Raw genomic sequence first — 19,646 nt, forward strand, 5'->3', positions numbered from 1 at the left:
CACGAGCCGGTAGCACTATAAACTAAGATGTGAACCACGAGCCGGTAGCATCGAGTGTGAACCACGAGCCGGTAGCACTATAAAAGAGTATGACTCAATTGCGTATGGTGTGAACCACGAGCCGGTAGCACCATAGCGTTATGGTTAACCATATTGAGATTGTTGATTGTTTGGCATATTGTTTAAATATATTGTGTTGAGTATATGCTAATGCGGTTTTGTGATAATGTGCGACTTGTTAAGTATTTCGGGTATGATGTTATGCTAATTTGAGTTTCAAGTTCGTACAAGGTATTCGGTAATTGTGATTGCAAATAGATGGGTTATATATATGTATGTATAATTATTGCATTCACTAAGCTTTGCTTACCCTCTCGTTGTTTATTTTTTTTATAGGCTCGGGCGTTGACAAGGGTAAGAGCGTTCAATTGGATTAGTGATCTCCCGCTTGTTTTGTTAGGGGATGCTTTTGGGTGTTAGCTTTTGGAGTTCGACCGAGATTGGGTAGTTTAACCCCAAACACCATGCTCTAGTGTCGTTTGGAACTTAAACTTATATTTGGTCGAAACTTTTATTTTTGAACGAAACTCGTAAAATGGGCGATGTGGGCCCGTTGATGTAAAACTTGATTTGATGATGAAAATCTCTTAGTTTCATTTATATTGACTTGTGGTAAAAAGGTTTTCGTTTGAAAGTGTCGGGAAGCGGGTTTTCCGCTCGTGTGAGTTGGACCCGTGATCAGTGGCGGGAAGGCCATTGGGACGCCGTCCCAATTCCTTGGACGCCGTCCCAGTTGGTTGAGCTGGACGCCGTCCCAAAACTCTGGACGCCGTCCCACCCTTCTGAGCTGGACGTCGTCCAGGATTCTGGACGCCGTCCAGATGCACTGCCTTAAAAAGTTTTTTTTTGGTACGCGTTTTTGGGTTTATGAAGTCGGGTTGTTACAGTATATATATATATATATATATATATATATATATATATATATATATATATATATATATATATATATCTGGTTACAACACTCATTCGTGAATTGTTGGGAATAATCAAAGGGTGTTTGAATATATGAACATAGTTCCAAAAATTTTGAGATTCAACATTATAGACTTTGCTTATCGTGTCGATATCATATTAAGATTTAAGTTTAAATTTGGTCGGAAATTCCCGGGTCGTCACATAATCAAGCCCCCGAGCGCGAGACCTGGTACCGGGTGAATTGCGCATTATGCGCACCCTCTAGTCATACTCACTTTTTGAACAATTTGGCATGGCCATGAATTGAACCCGAGTGGTGTGCTTCATTGGGCAACTCGGTGACCAATCAGGCAAGCCTGGATGGTACTAGTTAGTCAATTATGAATAATAGAATAGGTAATAGGTAATAGGTAATATAGGTTATAGCTCGAGAAATATGCTCTAATTTCAAATTTCAGCTATAAATTTTCAATTCTAGCTCTATGTTCGCTTCTAACTTTAAGTCTTTCTAAGTGGGGAAGACTTATAGATTGTTAATTATTATTATTTTTTAATTAAGCTCTATTTCTATTTATCTCTAAAGAGTGTCTAATTTTATAACTTTTGAAAATAATTAAATTTTTAGATTAAATGAGATAGTAAATAATAAAAATATATGCCACCATAGCACATTTTAGCATAACCCAAATAATAATAATAATTTTAATCTATTGAAGTAAAAAACAAATAATTAAATGGAGAGAAAACATGCCATAATAATAATTTTAACCATGAGTGTGGTGATTTAATGGTTATGACCCTGACCTTCTATAGTGGAGGTCATGAGTTCGATTCCAGGCACCTACAGTTATCCACTCATGGCCACGGAGGTTCGCCTGCAATGACTCCGGGCTGCTCGCGTAGCTAGTAGTCGCCCTAGGATTAGTCAAGTTGACTGTTTGAATATCCAGGTAAAAAAAAAAATATATATAGCCTATTTTTTGAGGCAAAAGGTGAAAAATTTTACCCACTGGGAGTGCTCATAGTGACCTCTATTTCCCTTCAACTTGCACTTTTGTCCAAATTGGAACCCTTTTGCTTTTCCATATTTACATTGGTACCCCGTTTAGGCCTTAACGCTAGACCTCACTAACAGTCCGTGCCTACGTGTATGACAACTCATACTCATCCACTAGTCTACCGACACCTGTCCCCTCTAACCACATATACCCCACATCCTTCCTCTTTAATCTATTTCCCCAAATAAAGTCTTTCTATTCTCTGTCTGAGAAAACATTGGTCTCTAGTGTGAGAAAGAAAATTAAAAAAAACCTAGACAGAAAATAACCACCATCTCACGGCGGCCGGAACCCTCACCTCCGCCGTTTCCCTTAAACTTTCCGATTACATAAAACTCTCTCAATTCTCCATTTACATTCTCTCCGGCTACTCCACTGGCGGTTTTATTATTTTTACGGTGAATATTATCGTGTACTTTTACAATTTAAGAAAGTGAAGTTGATTTGATTTTTATGTCACTGAAGGTTCGGCAAAATGCGGTAAGTTTGTTAGAATTTGTTTAGGAATTGTTACAAATTGAGCTGTGTAAATTCAAGCTAGGGTCTTTACAATGAGGAAAGTGTTCAATTTTTATCTATTTTTACTGCTGGCTAATTTTATTACTGTGAGGTCCTTGAATCCAACTTTAGATGATGATGTGTTGGGATTAATTGTATTCAAAGCTGATTTACAAGATCCAGATGGTAAATTAGCTTCATGGAATGAAGATGATGATAGTCCTTGTAAATGGGCAGGTGTTAAATGTAACCCTAGATCTAACAGGGTGTCTGATCTTGTTCTTGATGGGTTTGGGTTATCTGGTAAAATGGGTAGAGGGTTAATGCAGTTAAAATTTCTCAGTAAATTATCATTAGCTAAAAATAATCTTACTGGAAACATAGGATTAAATCTTGCTCAGCTTACTAATCTTAGGGTTATTGATTTGAGTGAAAACAGTTTGTCTGGAACTATACCGGATAAGTTTTTCGAGCAATGTGGATCATTAAGGTCAATATCTCTTGCTAATAATAAGTTTTCGGGTCGAATTCCGGATAGTTTAGCTTCGTGTTCAGGTCTTGGTGTACTTAACTTTTCGTCGAATCAGTTTTCGGGGTTACTGCCTTCAGGTACATGGTCATTAAATGGGCTAAGAACACTTGATGTATCTGATAATCTTTTGGAAGGTGAGATACCAAAGGATATTGGTGGGTTATTCAATTTAAGGGAAATTAAGCTGAGGAAGAACCAGTTTACTGGTTTGGTACCTAACGAAATAGGCGCTTGTGCGTTGTTGAGATCGATTGATTTTAGCGAAAATTCGTTTTCCGGGAGCTTACCAAGCACGTTGCAGACGCTTTCTTTGTGTAACGAGTTGAATTTTCATAGCAATTTGTTTACCGGTGAGGTTACTGAATGGATTGGGGAAATGGGTAGCCTTGAAAGAGTTGATTTTTCAAAAAATTTGTTTACTGGTGCTGTACCAAATGCAATTGGGAATATTCGGTCCTTAAAAGTACTGAATATTTCTGGAAATGGGTTTTCTGGTAGCTTACCTGCATCAATGGTGAACTGTGAAAACATTGAGGTTTTGGATGTGAGTAAAAATTCGTTAACAGGGTTTCTTCCTAGTTGGGTATTTCAGTTAGGGCATCAAAGTGTTGACTTTTCGGGGAATAAGTTGACTGGTAGTATCGATGGGGCTCTTTCTTCATCCATTGACATCTCACATCAAAATCTTCATGTTCTTGATATTTCACACAACGAATTGGTTGGTGGTATCCCGTCTGATATAGGGAAATTTAGCAGCTTGCAGTTGTTAAACGTATCCAAGAATTCGTTGACAGGTGGCATCCCAGAAACTGTTGGAAAGTTAAAAGCTTTAGCTGTTCTTGATTTGAGTGAAAATCAATTAAATGGAAGCTTACCTTCAGATATAGGGGGGGCAACTTCACTTAAGGATTTGATACTATCGCGAAACTCGTTTTCTGGCAACATTCCAACTTCAATTGGCGCGTGTTCATCTCTAGCTTCATTGTAAGATTAATTCATTTATGTTATAACTATTTTTTTTCTTATGTTTTTATATAATGTAATGACTAAATTTATGTTTTTTTGCAGGATTTTATCAAGAAACGATCTTTCGGGCCAAATTCCTGTAGAAATGGCAAAACTTGCTGATCTTGAGTACGTTGATTTGTCGTTTAACAAACTCACTGGGGCCCTACCTAAGCCGTTAGCAAATCTTGTACATCTCGTTTCATTCAACGTCTCTCATAATCAACTACAAGGCGAATTGCCAGGTGGCGCGTTCTTCAACACTATATCTCCGTCTTCGGTATCCGGCAACCCGACCCTTTGTGGTGCTGCAGTTAACAAATCTTGCCCTGCTGTACTCCCTAAACCAATTGTACTCAACCCAAATTCATCCGGGTCAGACCCGGATTCAATCCCTACAAATTTGGGTCACAAAAAGATACTTCTTAGTGTTTCGGCTCTTATAGCTATCGGTGCAGCGGCTGTAATCGTAATTGGGATAATCTTTATAACTGTTTTAAATCTTCGGGTTCGTTCTACAATGTCCAGGTCAGCAGCGGCTGTCCCGTTATCAGGTGGTGACTTTAGCAGTTCCCACACGACAGACACGAATTCAGGCAAGCTTGTTATGTTTTCCGGTGAACCGGATTTTAGTACGGGTGCACACGCTTTGTTAAACAAGGATTGTGAGCTCGGACGTGGTGGGTTTGGTGCGGTTTATCGAACCGTACTCGGAGACGGTCGATCGGTGGCTATTAAAAAGTTGACCGTCTCGAGTCTCGTTAAGTCTCAAGAGGATTTCGAACGAGAAGTTAAGAAATTGGGAAAGATTCATCACCCGAATCTTGTTGCTCTTGAAGGGTATTATTGGACTCCGTCTTTACAACTTTTGATTTATGAATATGTTTCGGGTGGGAATCTTTATAAGCATCTACACGATGGAGAAGATGAAGATGGAAACAGAAGTTCGCTGACGTGGAACGAACGGTTAACCATTATAATCGGGATTGCTAAAAGCTTAGCGCACTTGCACAAGCTTAACATCATACATTACAATTTGAAATCAAGTAATGTTTTGATTGATGGTTTGGGTGAGCCGAAAGTAGCCGATTTTGGTTTAGCGAGACTTTTACCGATGTTAGATCGTTACGTTTTGAGTAGTAAAATTCAAAGCGCACTTGGGTACATGGCACCCGAGTTCGCTTGTAAAACGGTTAAGATAACAGATAAATGTGACGTGTACGGGTTCGGTGTTTTGCTTCTTGAAATTGTGACAGGTAGGATGCCTGTTGAGTATATGGAGGATGACGTGGTGATACTTTGTGACATGGTTCGTGGGGCCCTCGAAGAAGGACGAGTAGATGAATGTGTTGACGAACGGCTTCAAGGAAAGTTTCCGGCCGAAGAAGCGATTCCGGTGATGAAATTAGGGTTAATTTGCACGTCACAAGTGCCTTCGAATCGGCCTGATATGGCTGAAGTGATTAACATATTAGGGCTTATAAAATGCCCCTCTGAAAGCCAGGAAGAATCAGGTTAAAATTAATAGATGTAATGTAAGTTGTTAAGTATGAAAACGATGATCTGTGATTGGTTAATGCGGCGAAGATGAATCCGGTTAGTATTTTTATTTTTTTTTAATTCCATGTGGTGATGATTCTTTTGCTAATGTTTAGCTTTATATGCTGTTATTGTTGTTGTTGATGATGATTATTGTCTGTAATAGTACTTTCTGTTAGTAGCATTTAAGTTACCGGATTTGTTTTCACCGGGTCCAATATTCAGACCAATTTGGATTGGTTATGACCCATTTTAATGAAAACCTATCTTTCACCCTTTATTTTTTTACCGGACATTATGTGTTCCGTTAGCTACTGTATGCACTATGAGATCGTGGACCCATTTGGTTCAAAGGGTGTTGTTGTTTATGTAAACTGGACCCATTTGTATATATTTATTTTTATTTTATTTTATTACAGTGAGTATAAAAAAGGACACTCAAAATGAAAATGTTAAAAGGTGAATTATTATAAGATTGAAAGTCAAAAAGTGAAATTGATGGATGTAACGAGGTCTAAGATTCTTGGCACCCACTTTAGAGCAAAGGATATATATAGAGTATTAAAAATCCAACAAGGGGGTGAATAAAGTAATGAAAAGTGTAAAACATAATGGGACACTCGAGTATATAAAAATGTGTTTTGTTTTTTTCAAATTTTAGGAGCTAAATTTTCAATCAGAAGACTACTCTTAACCCATTAATTAAATATTAAACTAGAAATTATTATAAATATTAGTGTATACAAGTAGTTTTTTCCTTCTAAACATAAAAACTGTTTAAATAGGTGGAAATGGTGATGTTATATGATGAAGAGTGTCTTAAAAGCATGTGCAAAAGGTAGTTAAAATGAGTTGTCTTTACCACCAAATACATTTTGGCCATGAATTTTTAAAGGGGTAAAGACTAAAAGACTAAAGAGGGACCGTTTTGTCATTTTCATCATCAACAACCACATGTGTTGACAATAAATTTGATTATCTTTCTGGTTTCCAGGTATGAGCCACCCTAGAATTGCACTATCATGAAACACCCACTTTCTTTGCATAATAGCCTTAGCCTATATAGTTAAATAAGTTACATCTAATTAACAAACGGTTAAACGAATAAGTTTTTCTTGTTCAGACTTATCGAAGAAAGAGATTATATTCTTATTCAGATGTGCACGACCTATCCTATAATCATGTGACTTTACTGACCAGCACAAAATATATATTCGTTTCCGACCCTTTTCTTAACAAACGTAAGTTTAATAGTAACACATTTATATTGAACATCTATTTACAATACTATGTTCAACTACCTGTGTTGTCATGCTTGTATACATTACAAGTTATAATTGTTATGATTTTACCCCTTGTTTTTTTTGGAGTAGAGAAAAATTGAAGGTAAAATTCGAAGGATGATATATGATTTTTGTTTAATGAGTTATTGATTAAACAAATTGCATGTTTCTACCATTATTAATGCCCATGAGAATGGAGTCAGCGCTTAACACAGTCAAAGGCTTGAATGTATGGACATGAGTGGCTCAATTAAGCAGCTTTGTTGAAGTTTGTGGCACTTTTTGCCCATGCAAATATGTCTCAATGGGCTAATACCTACCACCATCCAATTAAAATAACCCAAAATAAACCTCTATAATCTATACCCACATATTTTTTTTTTTTTTTTTTTTTTTTTTTTTTTTTTTTTTTTTTAACTGCAATTATATTAAAACACAAAATATACAAGGTTCGTTACAAGATGTCAAGCATTTTCGATACCGAGCTAGAATCATATGCTACCACCTAATAACTACTCAATATAGACTCGAGACCACTATCGCTACAAAATACAAACTTGTGGGTTTTGTAACCAATCAAGCCACTCAATATGTTTTGATTTACATCTTCTCGAAATCTATTCGAAGCTCTTCACTTGAATGTCATTTAGCGCAACCGGTGGAGACCAACTTGACCTTTTGAAGACCTTGTTATTCCTATTATTCCAAATGAAATACACACTTGTCCACATTGTTGTTGCCAAATTTTCTCACCTAGTTCCGAACATGTCAAAAAAGCATTTCCTTTAAGAAGGATATCGAAACCGTATTGTGTTACTGAAAGGACCCGTTCATATACATTATAAACGATTCAAAATAGTTGATTACATCGCGAGGTATTTGACCTCTATATGATACATTTTACAAACATTGCATTCGTTTTTAAAAGACAAACTTTCTTTACAACGAAAGTTGACGGCATGCACACCATTTGATAATACATCCAACTATAATTGACATAATAATAATCTTGATGAACTTAATGACTCGAATGCAACGTCTTTCAAAATATGCCATGAATGACTCCAAGTAATATCCTTAAAATGAGCTAATGCACAGCGGAAGATTTATTTAATATCTGAGAATAAACATGCTTTAAAGTATCAACCAAAAGGTTGGTGAGTTCATAGGTTTATCATAACAATCATTTCAATATATTAATAGACCACAAGATTTCCGTTTATAAATATATGTACACTCGCAAGTGTATAAAAGTATTCTATAAGTTGTAGGCACCCGGTAACAAGCCTTAACGTTCATGTTTTACCCTCTAAAGTACACCAGATCAGGTGTGTTTAAAATAACCTCGAAGTACTAAAGCATCCCATAGTCAGGATGGGGTTTGTCAGGCCCAATAGATCTATCTTTAGGATTCTCGCCTACCGTACATAGACAAGTAGTTTAATGTTACCAAGCTAAGGGTATATTTCTGGTTTAAACCCACGTAGAATTAGTTTTAGTACTTGTGCCTATTTCGTAAAACATTTATAAAACAGCGCATGTATTCTCAGCCCAAAAATATATTGCAAAAGCAAATAAAAAGGGAGCAAATGAAACTCACCATACTGTATTTCGTAGTAAAAATACATATAACGTCATTTAACAAGTGCAAGGTTGGCCTCGAATTCACGAACCTATATTAATTATATATATTTATATGTTGGTCAATATTTGTCTAACAATTTTTGGTCAAGTCATAGTGTACCACAATCCTAATGCTCGAGACTAATATGCAAAAGTCAACAAAAGTCAACTTGACCCAAAATGACTTCTAAAATTTATACGTGTTTATTATATAACTTAACTATAGTCGTTTTATATATTTAAATATATTTATTATATTTTAATATAATAAAAGTCATTTATTAATAAAAATTTATATTAACGTTTATATATGATAAAATATACTTTTATATATCTTAAGTAGTAAAATTTATAAAGTTCACTTAATATCGTAAAACTATAATGGTAAGTATTATTAATGTAATTATATTACGCGTGGTGAAAAATATCTTTGTATCCCCTATTTATTTGATAAAATAATATTGATCATAATAATAATAAGTAAAAGTTGTATTATTTTGTAATAATAATTATTATTATTCTATAAAAAAAATAACAATATTTATATTTACTAAAAATGGTATTATGATAAAATGATAATACTAACATAATAGTAATAATGATATTTTATAATAACAATGATATTTCTATTAAAATAATAACGACGATAGTAATAATAATCATTTTAACAATAATACTAAAATTCAGTTGACTATAACTTCTAATCCGTTCATCGAAACCATTCGATATCTAAATGAAAAGTTCTTAATTTTTCGCTAGCTTTCCAATGACATGCATATCATATACCATATCTCAGTAGCATATGTATCTAATTCAGGATTCAACAAACCTATCTAAGGACAATATCGAATGTACAAGCATGCATAATCCTATATACTCGAGCACTAGTCAGGGATACACTATTGATATATAAAAGTTAAGTTATGAGTGCTCACGTATCAATATTGAGATTCAATATTGCAGGAAAGTACGTAGACGCAACGGAGATGATAAACACTAGATTGACCTCACGAGCATACCCATAAACCATACCCATCACCTTCATAGCTATAACCCATAATTTCCTTAGCTTCGACTCATTTGAAAAAAACTATTTTGAAATCACTCGGACATCACTCCGTCGTAATATTTTATGTATACTAATAATATCTTGAAATAATACAGAGCATATATATATATATATATATATATATATATATATATATATATATATATATATATATATATATATATATATATATATATATATATATATATATATATAATCGATTGAGAGAGTTTTAGAGAAATATATTTTCAAGTTTCTATGAAATAATGAAACCTATTGAATTCTATTTATAATAGATTTTCGAATTATTAAAGTGAATTATTAAAGTATGAATTATTAAAGTGAATTATTAAAGTATGAATTATTAAAGTGAATTATTAAAGTATGAATTATTAAAGTTAAAGTAAAGTAAAAGTAAAATAAAGGTAAAGTTAAAGTATAGTAAAAGTATAAAAACTATGTATGTATAATACGCATATAAATATATATAATATTAATTTAAATCGTTATATATATTTAATGAAATAAAATATAAATATCGTTATATTTATTATACTGGTTAAGTAATGAGTTGTCAAAAGTGATTCTAGATATTTATAAAAGTTATATACGTTTTAATAATAAAGTTCTTTTTAAACCGAAAACGTTTTTGTACGTTTGAAAATAGATTAATAGAATATTATGGAAACCAATTCTCCACTAGTTTTTGTCTAACTTTCGTAAATGACACTTTTTATTTTTATTTATAACTAGCTTTACAAATTATTCCGAATATCGTTAAGAGTAGATTTTCTCAAATCATAGTGGACCTCTCAACAGAGACTTGTAATCATAATTCAATGTTTCTGATAATTCAATCATTTAATATATTTTATTTAATTTCATCGATAATCATATTGAAACAAATACGTTCATATAAAGCATTATATGTTTAAATACTTTGTTGACATTTTCAATTTATAACATATATACATATACATACATATTCATATATGTTCATTTAATGGTTCGTGAATCATTGGAATTTGGTCGAGGTTTAAATGAATGTATAAACATAGTTTAAAATCCTTGAGATTTAACTTAACAAACATTGCTTATCGTGTCAGAATAATATAAAGATAAAGTTTAAATTTAGTCGAAAATTTCTGGGTCGTCACAGTACCTACCCGTTAAAGAAATTTCGTCCCCGAAATTTGATAGAGGTGGTTATGGCTAACAATGAGAATGTTATTATGACGTAACGATTATGAAGTTTTATCATGTCTAAGAAGTATGGATAAAATAATTCGATTACTATAAGCGTATGAGGGAAGTTATCGTAAATGAAGGAAATAAGATTATAGTGATTCGTCATATCTTTTGACATCATCACAATTGATCTCCGAATTTAAAGAAAATCTTTGTAATCTATGTTGGATTTGATGCTTCAGTGATTAAGGAGATTATGATTCTCTTCGAATTAATACGATATTCCATCTTGATTTCTCTGTCGGGTATTTCACTATAAATCCACCTCCTTCGTTTCCTTACAACTCACACCTTCTATTCTTTCTCCCTCAACTCATATTTTAAAGTATTTGTCAATATGCTTCATCCAGTACTGATTCTCGATATACTCCTCACTTTCATATCTGTCGTTCTTCTTTTTCATCTGCCTCCGGAAGAATCTTTTTACTTCTACTATACTCTCGGTTTTATAGTGTTTTTAGTTCTTCCGTGTCTTTATATTGCTATATGCATCGATATATACGGTTTATAATTTTTGGGTGGTTGTTGGGTTTTATATCTTCCCTTATATTTCAAAGCCTCTGCTTTTGTCTTCTATAATCATTGACATCCACAGTTAATGCTCCCTTCTATTTGCTGCGATTTATACTCCAATTTCTATTTTGGAGTTTTGTCCTTTCGTTTCTTCTTCTTGCGATTAAGCAACGTTTGTAATGGTCCAGTATTCGCAGATATGAATTTCAGAATGAACATAGTTAATGTTCTAAGAAGAAAATGGTAATGGCACGATCTTGATTTGTTAATTTACCAGAATTCTCTGAAAAGACCGAATCATCAAGAAAATATATTCTTGATATTTTTAGAGATTAAATAGAATACAAGAGTCGTGTAACATGGAACATGATGACGGCATGGTCTGTGAATCGTCATGTCCCATTAGAAACTCAGCATGACTTACTGTAATATAATCACGTTGATCAAGTGTCATTATATTATACTAACTCATGCTTCAGTTCCCAACACTACTTCAAAACATTCATAATTTTAACTCGAAAGTTTATAGAATATAGAAACTAATAGTTTCTTATATGATGTAACACTGATAGCGCAAAGAGATAAATGACTTCAGATAAGATTAGTTGTGAAAATATCTTCAGAAATATCGCGAATATTTATAATGAAAGATATGATAATATCTTAGAATTTTTAATATTGATGGATGATGATGAAGATTTTTCTATAAAGGTTTAGAATAAAGAGTAAGTTATTCGTTAATGACTTTAGCAGGCACTGAATCATTTGGATTCTTTGAAGGCAGATTTAGTCTTTGTGATTTGTCCACAGCCTCCTTCATAGTCTGTTCAATCCGTTTTCCAGTTCCAAACCTTCTCTTTTTCTCAGCTTTACCACCTTACTATTCTTTGTCATCAAACTTTTTAGTGTAAAGATCGTTTACAGTTTTTGATGCTTCGTCAGCATTTCAAGAACTAGTTTGCAGTTCAAAATATTTTTCAGAACTTCACATTCAAAGTATGTAAGTCCAGGAGATAGACGTTTTACGTACACATATAACTGTTGGCGTAGACATGCTGCGAGATTTCAAAATACTGGTTACTGTTTTCCGATGATTCGTATGACAATTCTCGTTACAAGATGCGAATGAGTAAATGATGTGATTTCAATAAATATAATGATTTTTCGAAAAGTCAAAGATAATTGAAGTTGTTGGTAAGTTTATTGCTAAGGTGGCGAGATATGAAAGGTCCCCAGTAACGATGACGAAAGGGCAATGTATCTATCGAGGTTATAATAAGACTAGTCCGACTGAAAAGTCAAAGTTGACTTGCTGGAGCTGTGATAAAACTGTCTACTTTGAAAAGGAATTGAAAAGTCATTTTAGCTAATAAATGCCAAAGGGTCTGACACGGATACGCGTCGAAATATGACATTGGCTTCGAGAGCTTTTTAGGTACATAAATGTGGGTAATATGTGGTTGGATCATCATCTTGATTGTTCATTGTTTGAAGTGTCTTCGAAAACTTCGGAGAGTTTGAACACAGTTTGTAATCGTTAATATACATATGATGTTACACAGTTTTGAAGTCAAAGTATAGCTTTGAAAGATGTAGGAATCTAAGAGTGATGTCTTCTGTTAAATCATGACTTGGATTTTGATTTGTCAAAATCAGAATGCGTAATCAAATTTGGGTGAGAATGGTTGTTTTGATTACTATACAAGAATGTATATTGTTGTGAGATTTTGGGAGTATAGTTGATGATTTGCTTAATCAGATTCGAAAAATGTAACATATTAATTGTGAATTTATATATCTCTCGGGTATTACCTACCCGTTAAAAAAAATTTCACAATTAATATTTTGTACAACAGAATTTTATTACAGTCTTTATGAAAATATATATGTGCATATTTTCTTCAGATGTAACATAGATTTAATGAGTTAATATTAAATTAAACTTATTTGATTTACGGTTGAAACTAGAACTGAATAATCCCTAAAGACTTTAGAAATTACATAACTTTTACGGAGTATTTATTCAATAAAATTGAAATTATGAATTAATACTTCGTTATTTGTTGGTGTTTGTAAGCCTTGCACCATATTCTCTAAAGCCACTACTCGAACACGAAGCGCGTTGACTTCTTCTATTACACCGGGGTGATTGTCGGTTCGAACGAGCGGATAAATAAAATCTAGAATTTGATGTAGTATATAATCGTGACGAGATACTCTGGAAATGAGAGAGAAAATGGTGTTTCGGACCGATTCGCTGGTAAGTGCTTCTGGTTCATCGCCAAGAGGGCAATGTGGTGGATGGAAGGGATCACCTTCTTCTTGTCTCCAATTATTGAAGAGGCTACGAACCTATCCCCAATTCATCCAGAATAGATGATGGCTAATTGGTTGATCCATTCCTGTCACACTGCTTTCGGAGCGTGAGTGGGATTCCATATCGGAATTCGAGGGACTTGAACTAATGACGAATTCCATTTCGTTCGAGTGAATAAAGGATTTTTCAACATGAAATGATTTTTCGGCTATCGGGTGGTATTCTAATTACATAGAATATCTATATAGCGCAAAAAATTTCGTAGATTACGGAGGAATTTACGGGATATGTCAGGCAAAGTTTACAGTAACAGATACGCTAAGATATGGATTAGCAGATACGCTAAGTTATAAATTTTGTCTATACACTATTCATGAAATCAATGCAGTAAGACGTGTCTAGACTAAGAATGATAAGCAGGCAATTTCTGACAAAAATTATAAGCAAAACTTTTTGACATGCAGACACGGTCGAAGTCTGATGTGCGAGAAGTGTCGTATAAATTATCGTATAAAATAATATGGAAAAATACCGATTAAAGATTTCTACACACTAACGGGCAGTGTACCCGATCGTGTAGTAGTATAGTAACTGGTTCAGTTCCGTGTATCGTTCCAAGGACAGTTGTATTAGCCAAACTAGAATTAGAAACTATATTATGATTAACTAAGTAAATGAAACTTAAAGGTACAAGTTTTATGTTTTGGTGGCCATTTAACGATTTAGCCAAATCAGAGAAGGTTAAATGTAAAAACAATATTTTTGGTCTTTTAAATTTATAAGATGAAAATAAATGCTAAGAAAGCAAGTAAGATAGTTTTGATTTAAATCAAAGAGATGAAATGTTCATCTAGATATTTTACCCTCGGTATTGGATGTAAGTTCTGATATTAAGGCCTGATTGAATAATTATGTGTGTAAGTTATCTAATAGGTTCACTAAGAGTTCTCTTGAATAAACACGCAAACACAATCACAAGATCAAGGGTTCCCTTTTCACTATGGTTCTTGTATTTGTAATCAAATAACTATTATAAGCATGCTAATCACCTAAATCGACCCGCCAAGAGTTCTCTTTAGCAAGTACTCAAAATAGAATTACTAAGTAAGGGTTCCCTATTACTTAGACCTTTTCGTTTGTGACTAGTTGATTAGCTAGATCAAAGACTTGAATAACAATTGTCTTTGCGTTCGCTCTACACAATTCATTCCTATTTTGTTTAACCATTTTAATCTAGTTTACCCCCTTGGTCCGGTTTAGTAAACAATCAATCTAAGACAAGTTAATTGTAAATCAATATGATACATCAACAAGAGTTCTCTTTATCAACAACATATCAATTAACTAGATACAAATGATTTTAACAGCAATAAGCATGGTTCTTAATTCAAGCTTTAATCTATCACACATAATACATTCAATCAATAAGATTACATTCGATACCTTGGTTATTAATCTAGATGAACATTATAGAAACTAGCTAACAATCATGGTAACAGACAACATAACAATCAGATTAACAACTGAAATCATTGTTTTAGAACAAGGAATAACCTACAAGAACAAGGAGTTCTTGGATGATGAAGGTTTTGATCTTTGATGTCTTGATGTTGAGCCTCTTCCAAGAGCTTGGAGTTCTCCAATTTTGCTCCTAAAAATTGTCTCTGTACTCTCTGGTTCGTAAGTTATGAAACAGTCCCTCAAAACAGTAGTTTTAAAGTGGAGAAAGTAGGTAAAAAGCACAAAAGTCGGCTGAAACCTACTACGGGACGGCGTCCAAAAAGGCTGGACGGCGTCCCGTCCTTAATAGCTAGACGGCGTCCTCAAATACAGGACGGCGTCCTGATTCAAGAGGCTGGACGGCGTCCTATAACCCCGGACGGCGTCCAGATATGCTGAAATCCACTGTTTCGCTTTCTTTTCAATCCTCTTTTATTTGGACGAAGCCTAACACCTTGGAAGCTTTGTTTTACCATTTTAGAGCACTAAATAGACCTTAAGTCGTATCGGGATCAACCAATGTCATAAATCATCAAAACTCTTTGTAAATCACTCTTCCGATACAAATTTGCGCATCTTGGATTATCACTTGTAGAAACGCCTTCATTATCCTCGATTCTAGAGCATTTTACACGATATTGCGATAGATATATATGATGTTATTGAGCAATATCAAAACACCCCACACTTAAACCTTGCTTGTCCTCAAGCAATTCTTTCTTTACAAAGTAGAACAATATCAAACATAATCACACAATATAGATTACAAACATTACATGAATCACTCGAAGCACACGAAACACACACGTTGATATTAAACACAACTCACGCTATATACACAATGGAAACACACACTTTAAGTATAGCACACTTTTATTGAAATCACACGCACGCTATATACACAATGGAAACACACACACACACATTTTTGGGAGATTAGAGCCAAGTATCCGAAAAATTTGACCCTAGGAAAATCAGGATCTTATGAAAACGTTTTATGGTTTTGAAAATATCATGCTAGTTTTTAATACTATGCACGTTTTCCGATTTTGATCGGATTTTCTGAATTTTTAAAAATGAGTGCGGGTTTCCCGCTATTGGTCAAGCCAATCCCTCCCACGGTACCTAACATTACGAGATGTCGGTAGAAAATAATGTGCTTTAGGAGGATACACATTACGTCCGGACATCATTGACAATTATGAGGTAATCATCTAATCCGTTAAATCAATCATGAAGATTGAGGTTTATCAGTCTTAAAAGCTGATATTTTACCTTTCTGGAGGTTATCCTTCCGGGGATCTGATAAATCACTAACATTTTGTGTATACATGGTGCCCCCCCGTTTTACTAGTTAATCTCCCTCATTGAGATAAACTTTGACTACCAGTTTCCCTGTTTGACGTTGAGGCCTGGTAGATTTCCAGTCGATGTCAGTAATGACTTTTCAAGAGTTTTTGTCACCCTACAACTGGTCTGGACTACATCTTCTGAATTGAATCAGTAAGTGTGTCATTCGGAAGACTTTACTTCCTTGAGGATGGAAAAGATACATCCTATTGGTCATATCAAGTGGTCGGACGCAACATTGTCCTTGTTAGGAGAAACAATGAGGACCGTCCTTAGGGTTTTCGATCTGGCGCGAGATCCGGTTTCCGACCACGCTATACAATCACCGCTCTCTCACGGTTTACACTCGTTTTGGTACAAGTGACCTACAAGTTAGCTTACTAAACTAGTAGGATTTTCATTCAAATAATTGAATGATAGTGCAACTTCAAAGACTATTAATAATTTAAAATGTAAACCAACATTTATTTTCTAGATTTTAAGATCATAATGCGTATAACATGGTTTTTGGACTTTTAATCGTTTTTAAGGCTACTTGAAAATTTTAAAATTTTTATAATAAACGCCTTAATTTTAGTGAAACGAGTTCCCGATAAATTTCTATTCCCCACCCCACACTTGAGATCATGCAAGGCCCTCATTGCATGAAATCAGAAAAAGGATTAAATTTATAGGGTAAAGCGATAGGGTGATTGTAGAAATTTTCAATTTTTTTTAACCTGCAAATCGTGGAACATGTAGACGAATGCCGCTGAACTTACTGCCAGCATAAGAGCATCGTCCATTCCGCGATTATCATCATACACACATCATAATATCAAATGTTGCTGAACTTAATGCCAGTCTTTGAAGTTCAATCACGCTGCACAAATTAACAAACCACACAATTTATAATAAAAAGAACGGTGTTTTTACAACCACAACCGTTCATAAATCCACACAATTAGCCAGTTATTACAAACCAAATATTGTCTAAAATCACACCACACAAATTAAATTGTCTCAAAACAAAGTACAAAATGATCAAAGGCACGCAGGCCTAGTTATCAAACGGCCAAAAATAATTACCCGAACCATCTCTGTACGGGCGTCCCTGTGGATATTCCTGCTCAAATCTGTTCCGAGCATCCTGCAACGCAGCGGTAGAGTTATAAATCGGATGAGGGGGAGGTGGATGTTCAGGATCCGTGTAGTATTGGGGTGTCAGACGTGTCGTTCCATAGTACTGCTCGGGGTTGGAATAAAACAACTCTGAGTTATGGTTATTCCAATCAATACCATAACTGTTCCATCCCGTATTGTGTACTTGAGCAATCTGGCGTTGCTCCATTCGTTGCTGACTATCCCACATTTGGTTGTTGTGCGTCCTTTGTTCGTTCGGGCTCAACCTCATGTTATTAACACTACCAACCAAACTGTCCCAACTTGATTGGGACGGATACCACGGAACCTGATCACCAACGTTAGTCTGTGCCTCCATTTCCGCCTCTTCTTCCTGCTGCTGTTCTTGCTGCACGCCACTGCCACTTGCGCCACCTGCGCCACCTGCCTCAAAAGGTACCAAATGCCCATTTCTATCTTTCATAAGAATTTCAGCATTAATATAAGAAACCCTTTTTAATGGTTTCATGACGTTCGTACACTCCTGTAATCTGCTGAAATCTATGTTAAAATGTCGAGCAATTCGGGTGATGTAGTGGCCTCCCAGAAGTGGCTTCTGTTGCCGTGTCTCGGTAGCAATGGCCAGGAAATAATTACCGATCAACCCAGGAATGTCGGTATAGCAACCCCGCTTTATTTGGTCCAAAATCCATAAATCCAACGTTTTCACTTTCTCGTGACCCTCAACCCTCGCATTAAAAGTGCATGCGATAAGTCTATGAAGCAGTTTATCATCCCGGGCTGCGATTTCGTTGTACCTGTGCCTGCTTGATCTAAACTGTGCAGCCGCATTTGGCCTACAAATCCTTCGCCAATAAGAAACATCACTAAATTCATGCCGGCCAACATAATCGGAGGCCCGTAAGTATTCACCTAACTGGGTATCGGTGAGTTCCTCAAAAATACCCAAAACTCGGCATAGCTCAAAACTACTTATACCCCTGTACTCACCCCCTAAACGAAATCGAAGAAAGTCATTTGACAAATAATCACTGACATTGTTAAACCGCACAGTTGAGTAGAATTCTTTAAGCAGCACCGGATAAATTGGTTCGTTGATGCTGAAAACTTGCTCCCAAGCGTGGGTGACTACTCAACCGTAGGGGATGGCAAGTAAGTTAGAAACATGGCGGCGCATACCCGCCTCTTCCAATGGGCCCCAAATAAAATACCAAGTGGCATTAATAGGCCTACGGTTTATCGTCTCAAATGTTTCTGTGTAGTCTTCGTCGTTTTGAACCTGTGTCAACCAAACTCGAGGATCATTTCGATCCTCCTCTTCTTCTTCTCCTGACGATGATGATGAATGATGTTGCTGTTGTGGTGGTGGTTGTCATGGTGGAGCCAAACCTGCTGTCCTTCCTCTCTTTGCCGGTCCTCCTCGGCTTGATTGTCCCTGCAAAACATTAACACCAGACCAAAAGAACATAGAAACCGTTGTGTTAATGTTATCTAAAACATAACCGAGTAGCAAGAGAACTTAATCATTTCATTTCAAGTTCATAAGTATTATGACTCATTTAAGCAAAAGCGTATGTTCAAAATTTTAAACCAAAGTCAACTATAGTCAACATAAACCCGTTAATAACTTTTCAAAAATGAAAATCACAACTTCACAATGTAGCATCAACTTATGACTCAAGGATTCAAGCATGTTGTGTTATAGGTCATAACATTTAAATTTGCATTCTAATGATATTCATCACAAATCATAACACATTTTTTTCGCAATTTTAGTTCAAATGACTTATTATAACATCATACATTATGGCATTCCATTCCATCAATTTACTTCAACAGGCCCATACAAATGAAAATCAAGCATACATACTTCATAAGTTCATTACAATTCAACAATATGCTAAAAAATTCAAGAACATTCAAAAATGACCCGGCCAATTTGACATCAATATCACCAACACAATTAAATACTTCACAAGATTCATTAACATCATACACAAACTCAACATCATGAACTAATCACCCTAAATTC

At 34.9% G+C, this 19,646-nt stretch overlaps 1 protein-coding gene across 1 annotated transcript; it reads left to right on the top strand.

Moving 5' to 3' along the window:
* Window positions 1-2,270: 2,270 nt before the first annotated feature.
* LOC139861956 (probable LRR receptor-like serine/threonine-protein kinase IRK) lies at window positions 2,271-5,879 on the top strand. Its single transcript, XM_071850483.1, has 2 exons — window positions 2,271-4,050; window positions 4,135-5,879. Exons 1-2 carry the CDS (start codon window positions 2,588-2,590, stop codon window positions 5,588-5,590), a joined length of 2,919 nt encoding a protein of 972 aa, XP_071706584.1. The 5' UTR covers window positions 2,271-2,587; the 3' UTR covers window positions 5,591-5,879.
* The last annotated feature ends 13,767 nt before the right edge of the window (window positions 5,880-19,646 follow it).

The sequence above is a fragment of the Rutidosis leptorrhynchoides genome, chromosome 8, assembly GCF_046630445.1.
Source record: "Rutidosis leptorrhynchoides isolate AG116_Rl617_1_P2 chromosome 8, CSIRO_AGI_Rlap_v1, whole genome shotgun sequence".
Lineage (NCBI taxonomy): Eukaryota > Viridiplantae > Streptophyta > Magnoliopsida > Asterales > Asteraceae > Rutidosis > Rutidosis leptorrhynchoides.

What these genes read in the sequence shown, in the direction of transcription:
- LOC139861956 (XM_071850483.1), top strand. Translation starts at nt 2,588, where the DNA reads ATGAGGAAAGTGTTCAATTTTTATCTATTTTTACTGCTGGCTAATTTT. An exon ending in TGTTCATCTCTAGCTTCATT is followed by an intron (nt 4,051 to 4,134) that starts GTAAGATTAATT and finishes GTTTTTTTGCAG; the next exon opens with GATTTTATCAAGAAACGATC.